This window comes from Gossypium arboreum, chromosome 1 (assembly GCF_025698485.1).
Source record: "Gossypium arboreum isolate Shixiya-1 chromosome 1, ASM2569848v2, whole genome shotgun sequence".
Classification (NCBI taxonomy): Eukaryota; Viridiplantae; Streptophyta; class Magnoliopsida; order Malvales; family Malvaceae; genus Gossypium; species Gossypium arboreum.
The window spans coordinates 339,447-348,538 of record NC_069070.1 but is presented as its reverse complement, the minus strand read 5'-3'; the positions used below and the strand labels follow the sequence as shown (position 1 = coordinate 348,538).

General features: G+C 29.1%; 2 protein-coding genes across 2 annotated transcripts; both read right to left on the bottom strand.

Moving 5' to 3' along the window:
- Positions 1-669: 669 nt before the first annotated feature.
- LOC108482370 (uncharacterized membrane protein At4g09580-like) lies at positions 670-2,941 on the bottom strand. Its single transcript, XM_053025567.1, has 4 exons — positions 2,642-2,941; positions 1,829-2,102; positions 1,147-1,317; positions 670-1,056 (listed from the first exon to the last, which is right to left on the bottom strand). Exons 1-4 carry the CDS (start codon positions 2,827-2,829, stop codon positions 931-933), a joined length of 759 nt encoding a protein of 252 aa, XP_052881527.1. The 5' UTR covers positions 2,830-2,941; the 3' UTR covers positions 670-930.
- Positions 2,942-5,680: 2,739 nt separating this feature from the next.
- Positions 5,681-7,383, bottom strand: LOC108481774 (transcription factor MYB39-like). Its single transcript, XM_017784856.2, has 2 exons — positions 7,049-7,383; positions 5,681-6,287 (listed from the first exon to the last, which is right to left on the bottom strand). Exons 1-2 carry the CDS (start codon positions 7,312-7,314, stop codon positions 5,681-5,683), a joined length of 873 nt encoding a protein of 290 aa, XP_017640345.1. The 5' UTR covers positions 7,315-7,383.
- Between the last annotated feature and the right edge of the window lie 1,709 nt (positions 7,384-9,092).

Here is a 9,092-nt window from a genome sequence, read left to right as displayed (position 1 = left end):
AATAAATTAGTCATATGCGTTAAATCAAAGAATAAATTGATCCTTTTTTAAAAAAATTCATCCATTTTTACTATTAAAAAGGTCCATGTACGTTTGTATGAGATACAAAAGGCACGTCACGTTTATCTGTTAGGATATTTCGTCAATCGCGCTAGCTTTTAACAATAGAATGAATGAAATTTTTAATAGAAATGACTAATTTGCTATTTGATCTAACTTACAAGGACTAATTTACCTATTTTTTTAGTTAAGGGGCAAAATGCAATCAACTCCTAGTACAAAGGCCTCCATGGTACTTTTACCAAGATATATACATACACATGCATGGATTTCGGGATCAAATTACACGATGTGTAAATGTTGAAAGTTCAATTTTTTAGAATCAAGATTAAATTGAAGCAATGTATACATGTTGATGGTTAAAGTTGTTATCATGTCAATGTAAAAGCTACCTCGTCAATTTTCTATCGGTCATTTAACGACGGTTGACCAAAAAAATCAAATAATTAAGGGTTAAAGTTATTATTATGTTAATTTTAAAAGTTGCCTTTGTTAGACAAAATTGAATAGTTGGATGACCATAGTGTAACTTTTCATAATTAGTTAACGACAAAAAAAAATTTACCATTAGTTAGTTGGGAGATTACTAACGTAAGGAGGACAAAACACTGAGAAAGAAAGATGTTTCATTGGTAATAATAAAAAACTTCAAAGGATATACAGCTTCTAAAACACTAATGAAATCAAAACAAGTAACAGCCTTTCCCTAATTTCTTCTCATGTTCCTCTCCTCATATGGACTGAAAATGACCATGGTGTATGGCAGTGAATTTCATTAACCAAAGCACATTGCATTACAAAAAGCAACACTGATGACTACCTGGAAGATTGAAGTACCATGTACAAGAAGCAAGCATGGTCGATCGAACATTACGATTTGGTCTTGCTCATAAGCGTAGGTGTGACGGAAACAACTCCTATAATGAAAAGAGTAGCGATTGACTTGAAGTCATAAAGGTCCCCTACCGATTGTAACTCGCCGAGAGCTATTCCAGCCTGCAGATAAAACAGTGAAGCTCGAGTTATTAATCAAGAACACCATGGTTTTTCACTGCGACTTTTACATGGAAGTCTATAGTTACATACCTTGACAGTAATGTAAGCAGCAGGGATAAGTCCGATAAAAGTTGCAAGGAAGAAAATACGGTAAGGGATGTCGACGATAGGCGAAGCAACGTTGATGAACGTATTCGGTAAAGTCGGTGTAAGCCTTAGGAAAAGCATATAATTCAATAAACACTCTCTTCTTTGAGCTACCTACAAGCATGAAGTTCAAAAACTTATTCCACTCTCTTAGCTCAAGCCTCAAAGTAAGCAAAAATGGCTTAAATCGAAAAGGGTAAACTATACTACTAGTTACTCCTAACTATGAAAAGTCACAAAATGATCTTTATCAATTATTTATCATTTATGTCAATTTAATTTTGATTTTAAAAAAAAATTAATCTTCAACATTTACATATTTTGTAATTCAGTCTCTTATTTTTTTGGCAATTTTGCTTTTCTTTATGATATTGAGGGTTAATTTTAAAAGTATGAGAAAAGATGAAAATTATTATCTTGAATTTTTGGGTATTTTCAGTTGTTGTATATTTTAGCTAAATTTGGTTTTTTTTTTTTAACTTTTTGGATGAAAGGGGATAGCAAAGAAAAGCAAAGCTACAAAAAAAATAAATTACACAATGCATGTAAATGTTGAGGGTTAGATTTTTTTTAGAATTAATACTAAATTGACACAATGATTAAATGTTAGAGGGTTAAAATTTACTATTCTGTCAATTTTAAAAGCCATCGCTGTTAGCAAATTGGTAACTAAAAAAAATAAAATTAAATAGTTCGATAGGAAATAACATGAAGAAGCACCGGCAGTAGCGGTGAAAACAACGAGAGCTACACCTTTGAACACACCAAACAAAGCTCCAGCAAGCAATGACATGAAAACAGTTCCAGGGATCATGAAAGTTTGCATGAAAATATAAACTACACAATATCCCACCAACACTTGAATGGTGTAGTCACTTGTGTAAGTTTCAAGGTGATCCCTGTATCATACATTTTACAAACAACAACAATAGAAATTTTAAAATTAGCATAATATCAATTTTAACTCTTAATATTTATAAATTATATTGATTTAATTTTGATTTTAAAAATTTAACTCTCAATTTTACATGTAATTTGATTTTTTTTAATTTTACTTTTCTTTTGTGACCATTTAAATTAAAAAGTTAAAAAATTTAACAATTAAATTTTATTAAAAATATAAAAATAAAAATACCTGAAAATTCAAGATAATAATTTTTATTTTTTTTATTTTTTTAAAAATTAACTCAATATCATAATGAGAAGTAAATTATAAAATAAAGTAAAACAAATTACACAATGCCTTTTTTAAGTTGAATCACTAAAACATAAACATAGTATAATTTACCTTCCTCAAAACAAAACATTCCTACAGTTTCTTCCCCAAAAATATCACAAGTTTTTTCATTGTACATTAACAATCACTAACAAAAGACAGTAGAGCAATAGATTTAAATCACCCCCAAATTAAGAAAAAAAGAAAAGGATAAAGGGAAACCTGAGTAATTGAAGATCTTCGAGGCTTCTGGGGAATTTGAGGAGGCTATAATCAGATGCAGGCATGGTGAGATAAACGCCGGCAAGGCCTAAAAGGAAACCAATCACCACCGTTGAAGCTACAGATAGTTCCCATAAGCTTAAAGGGAAACTGGGTTTGGGTTCTTTTACCTCTTCTCTACCTTCCATTTCTCTCTTTTGGTTTCAAATTCCCTTGTGAGGAGAGATGAAATACTGATATTATTTCTTGTTTGATTATTATTTGTAAGGGTAAACTGCACTCAAGGTCACTAAGCTATTAGTAAATTTATATTTTAATCACTTAATTTTAAAAGTTACAAAATGATCATTAAATTATTTGAAATTTTTCATTTAAGTCATTAGGCATTTAAAATCATTGTTGTATGGACTTCTCTTTTCACACCGCTAGCACAAATCGAAAGCTCTTCTTCTCATTCTCTTTTATAGTTTAGGCTTCTTTTTATATGAAATAGTTTTGATTGTCATAAATTTGTAAATCAAAATTCAATAATTTTTTTCTTCGATTTTTGACATTGATTGTCAGATCAACTTGGATTGAGGTATGTTATTCTACTCATTAATAAGTACTTATCTATCGTACCGATCGTCAAATCGTTACTTGAAACTCACTAATTAAACTTTAAAAAATAATTTAATAGTCTAGTGACTTAAATAAAAACTTTCAAATAATTTAATGACTATTTTATATTTCTTTTATGTTAAATAACTAAAATATAAATTTAATAATAGCTTAGTGCCAAGTATACCCTATTTGTAAATGTAAGAAAGATAAATGGTAATAACATGCGGAGATGGAGACACGTAGGCCACGATAAGCATGTGAAATGGTGGAGAAAGGCATAAACACAGACAAAAGTGACAAAGAGAGAGACAATGATTGGGTTTTGTTGGTCAACAACCATGTGTTTTTCAGTTTTAACCACGACGTTGCTTTGCCTCCGTCACGGCCACGCCTCCTGCCCACTGCCCACGCAGTATTTTTTTTTAAAAGGTTTGGGTCTTTAAAGGTGAAGATTATATATGTTACTATTGATACAATGCTTAAATTATTTATAATTTTCGAATCCCAAGAATAGAGATATTAAGTGTGTTGATGTAATTTGAGTGAAAAAATGTGAGGAGAGAAATAAAGACATTATAGAGAATTATATAACTTTCGAAAAGATGTCTTCTTCTTGATGTTTGTAGGATAAGTCGTCAATTTTGTTGACAATGTACTAATATAAGTTCTTTAAGTCATGTGTCACATCGTCGAGCTTTTAGAGTTTATATATAAAATCAATTATAAATTAAATAAAAAAAATTTAATTTGATTCATAATGTAATCTTTCAATTTATGATATATTCAAAAAAATTTCAAGAATTAAAACTGTCTAAACGCTACAATGTCGAATTGATTTTTGATTTCTCAATTTTTTTTAAGTTTATAAGTACAAATGCAACTCAATCATTCAACAATCAGAAATACATGTTTGAACAATTTTAAAAGTAGAAACAAATCAATACAAAACGGACTAAGAATCGGAATAATTTGAACTAAAATGGATCCATTAGACTAAAATCCATGAACGACAACAACCATGGTTTTAGGAACCAGACGAATGGTTGAACTAGTTAAGCCATCGATTCTCAGTCCAATTGGTCCAACTGTTAGTCCAGTTTTAATTAAATAAACTATTAAAAATTCATAAAAACTAAAATTATTAAAAGCTATAAAATTTGATTCAACAATTAGCTTAACTAGTTTTTCTTTTATCTCAGTTCAAAGCAGTTCAATATCCAATCGGTTCAACCCTTTGTCCGAACTAGTAAGTCTAATATACCAATTGGTTTTCAGTCTAACTAGTCCATCCGAGATAAATATGGCGACAACACATACTAGAACTAAAGACTCACATATGACAATTACGCATAATGAGATTTGAACTTGAATATTCAAAAACCCAAAATCTTAACATTTACCAATAATGTCAAAACGTTGTTAGTTAACTCTCGATTTTTATTTTTATTTTTTTTAAGTGATGGTTTTGATAGGTTATTTCCGACGGAAAATATTCACAAAGGTACAAGGCAACAGTTCAACTACTATTAATGACTTTTAGTGACAAAAACAAATGCTAATATCCAAAACTGAATTATTAATACTAATCACAAACATTTTTCATTGATTATCATTTGTTATTCATTCTGATGCAACAGTAGAAGACCTAATATAATGAAAAATTCTTTGTTTTTAAAGTTGTTTTATTTAAAATTTTATCATAAAAACATTAAAACACACAAAAAAAATAATTATAATAATTTTTATTATTTTAAAAATGATTTTAAGTAATTTTCTTAATTGAGTTAATTCAAAAGCAGTTTACTATTTTATCTATCACTCAATTGTTGATTAATTTTTTTATAAATATAATATTAATATTACGTGTTCTTTCATCTACCCGTGGATATAATAAAATCTAGTATTATATAACTTGTATGAATTATTAAAAGTTAAAAAGCATATCACATTGAAAGAATTTAGATTTAAACTTTAGAGATGATATTGTTGGAAAACAATGCAAATAAAAAAGTTAAAACTTTCATATATCGTAAAATAAATATGAAAATGCAATATCATGATATAATTCCATGTATCATCCTTAATTTTGGCTTGGGTTAGTCACCCTCAATATTAAAAATAAAAAAAAAATTCTAAGATTTACAAAGAGGTAGCTGAATTATAAGCTTCCTACATGAATAAAATAGATGAATAAAGTATATGAAAGAACTCTAGCAAAAAAAATGGAAAAATAATGAATGAATTTGGATTTCTTCTTCTTCTTTCATTTTTGTCCCTTAAACCTAATGGTGGTCTACCATGAGATAGGTGAAGAGGTTGAAGAAGCAAGGCTGCAAGAGCAAAAAAAATTAAATTAAATTTAAATTAAATAATTAAACAACAAACTGAAAAAATGAAAAATGAAATCATGAATGAAAGAATCCAAGAAAAAAACACCTACTCCAACATTTCTTTCCAATAGGATCCACCATCAGCTTCATCATCTTCCATTATCAACTTCTCCCAAGCTTCATAAATGGTGGAATCTGTTTCATTATTGCCCTTGTTTTCCATTGTTGAATTACTCTCTGGTGATATTGAAACTAACCCAGGAAGTACTGGATTTTCTCTTTGTTCAAAGGAACTGCTCAAACCCCATGGGTCACTTGTTTGAGGGACTACACCAGCAATAAAACCATTGTTTGGGATACTTTGAGGTATTGGGTTTGTGTTTTCTTGTAATGTAAGAAACCCATCACTCTCAACATTTGCAGCCTTATTAGTGTTCATGATTTGCATTAGGTTTTGAAACAATTGAGCTTGGGCTAGTTGAGCTGCATCAGCTTGGAGTTTAAAAGCAGCATCTAAAGGGTTCATAGTGTTACCTAATTGTGCAACGCAAAGCAATTGTGATAGGTTCAAAAGATGATCGAGGTCAGTTCTTGGCTTATGGGTATGAGGGTCAATCCCTAAGTTCAATAGCTTCCTCCTAATACGCGTGTTCCAAAAATTCTTTATCTCATTATCTGTTCTCCCTGGTAGATGTGCAGCAATCTTAGACCACCTGCGACAAAAACAAGTTTCAAGGTTCTAACATCAAATCATAGATTTATTGCAAACAGTAAAAGTATCATGCAAGCCCTGAATTAAAAGTAAGATTATATTTTACCCCTGTACTATAAGCAAGCTGAATATTTTTATTAAAAATTTTATTCATTTTTATCATTAAAATTGGCGGGTAGCTAAAGAAATATCCAAACAGCTACATGTGCACCTCATGCCGACATACAAGAACCGGATTTTTAACAATAAAAATGGATAAAATTTTTAATAAAGAAACTAATTTATTCTTTAATTTAACATACAATGATTAATTTGTCCATTTTTTGTGTAGTACAAAGGCCTCCGTGGTACTTTTATCATGGAAATCAAGTTTCAACATCAAATCATAAATATATCAAAAATCATAAAAGTACCATAGAAGCCCTTGTATTAGGAGTTAAATTGCATTTTGCCCCTTTACTCAAAAAATTAACAAATTAGTCCCTATACATTACTTAAAAGAGTAAAGTGGTCTTTTTTGTTAAAAATTCCACTCATTTCTACTGTTAAAATTGGCATGGCGTGCCAAGTGTACCTCAAGCTGATGTAAATGACCAATTTTTAATAATAAAAATGGATGAAATCTTTAAAAGACAAGATCAGTTTACTCTTTATTTTAACATATAAAGATTAATTTACTTATTTGTTAAGTAGAGGGAACAAAACAATCAACTCTCATAGAAAATCTATTGAACCAAATGGTAAAAAGTTTGATCACCGTACTTGTTCCCGAGGACTGAATGAAGGTTAATAATAAGCCTTTCTTCTTCTTCACTAAACTTCCCTCTCTTAATATCAGGTCTCAAATAATTAGTCCACCTTAACCTACAACTTTTGCCACACCTATTCAACCCTGCTTGCTTTGGAACAATCCTCCAGCTTCCATGGCCATTTTTGTTAATGTAATCCACTAGTTTCTGATCTTCCTCTGCTGTCCATGGCCCTTTTTTCACATTAGCATCATCAGCACAAGATGGAGACCTACCCATTGTTAAAATATCAAGGGTTTGCTTATGAACAAAGGAAAATAAGGGTTTTCCAATTTTGTATATGGTGGTTTGGTGAAGGAGACAAGAATGGAGGTGATTTTTATAGGCTGCATGGGGCTGTGTGATTTCAAACTATTGATGTCATTTAACATTCTTTTTGTTGTATTATAATATTATTACAAGTTTTCTCAGGGAAGTAACGTGGCAGCTCATATGATTATTATTTTAAGTAGTGCTTTTTTGGGATGATGAACCCTATAACAAGGGTTAGGTAAATTGTATTACAAGATTGTAATTTATTTGAACGATGAAATTGGTTGAACTTTTATCAAGCACGTGATATTGGGAAGCCTAGGGACTTGTTTTTGGTCAATAACAAGACTTTAGCTTAAATTTTTTGGAGATTCATAATTGTTCCATTGATATTATTGTCTCTAAAATTTGAAACTACGTCTCGCTTAAAAATATAATATAATGCAATGTTAGTGATATTAATTTTAAGTGAATATATAGTTATATAATAAAAAGTTGACAATTATCAGCTGCAAATGGGTCAACACTTTGTGATATGGCAGTTGAAGCATAATAGTTTTACTATTTGTCTCATAAATAACTTCTTTATTTGAAGAACAAAATAATTGTAATTCAGTAATTAATTATACATAAATTTTAATTTAATATGCAATGTTATATATAAATTTTGATTTTATATATGAAATTTTAATTTAATTTAATTTTTAAAATTATTAACATAATAGTTGATATAGCACCATTTTAAGTATCGTATTGCAATACAAATAAGTATACATATCTAATGTAAAATTAAATTGATATATTATATCTTTAAATTTGTATAGTTGAATCAAAATTAAAGTTTCATGCATATATTTAAATCGTAATAAGGTTTCATATGTATAATTACACTAAATCAAAGTTTATATATTAAATTGCACAACAATTTAAAGTTCATGTGTAGTTTTAACATTTATCTAGTAAAATGGGAATGTATTTGGGTATAGTTCTTCAATCAATATTGTAGAAGAGAAATTTTTATCAATCAGAACTCAGCGTGTGTGTTCAGTGGCGAAACTAAGGGGTGCTTGCAGGGGCCTGGCTCCCCTAAAATGAATTTTTTTTGTATGGCTCTTTTAAAATTTTTAAAATTTTAAATTAGTAAAGGTAAAATTATACTTTGACCTTTGAAATATAAAAAATTGATTTAATCCTTTAAAATTATAAAGATATAATCTATTAAAATAATAAAATTATATTTTTTATTATAAAATTACAATTTAATTTCGACCTGTTAAAAAAAATTTTAATTTCACCCTGTATGTTAGAGTAGTTTTGTCTCCTAGCTACAACACTAGTTTGACTTTGCGTAATAGCTAAAATTTGGATAAAACCTGACTTATTTGACTTGACACATTTTTATATCCAAAATTGCACGAGCCTTTGTTTCATGGACTCCGATACTTTTATATGGACCTCTATGATGCTAAAACATGATGATAAGAAATCAAGCAAGGATCAAATTAAAATCTTTCAATGTAATCCAATTTTTTTTTTAGAAAATCTGATTATATTGACTTTTGAATATTAAGAAGATCTCAAATTTTATCTCAATTGTCGTGAAGATAATTAAAAACTTTTTTATATGACTAATTATGTGGAAATGCGATTATAACTGATTGTAACTTAAAATAATTGAAGACCTCAACCATTATAAAGATAATTGAAAACCTTTTTATGTGGCTAATCATGTGAAAATGTGACTG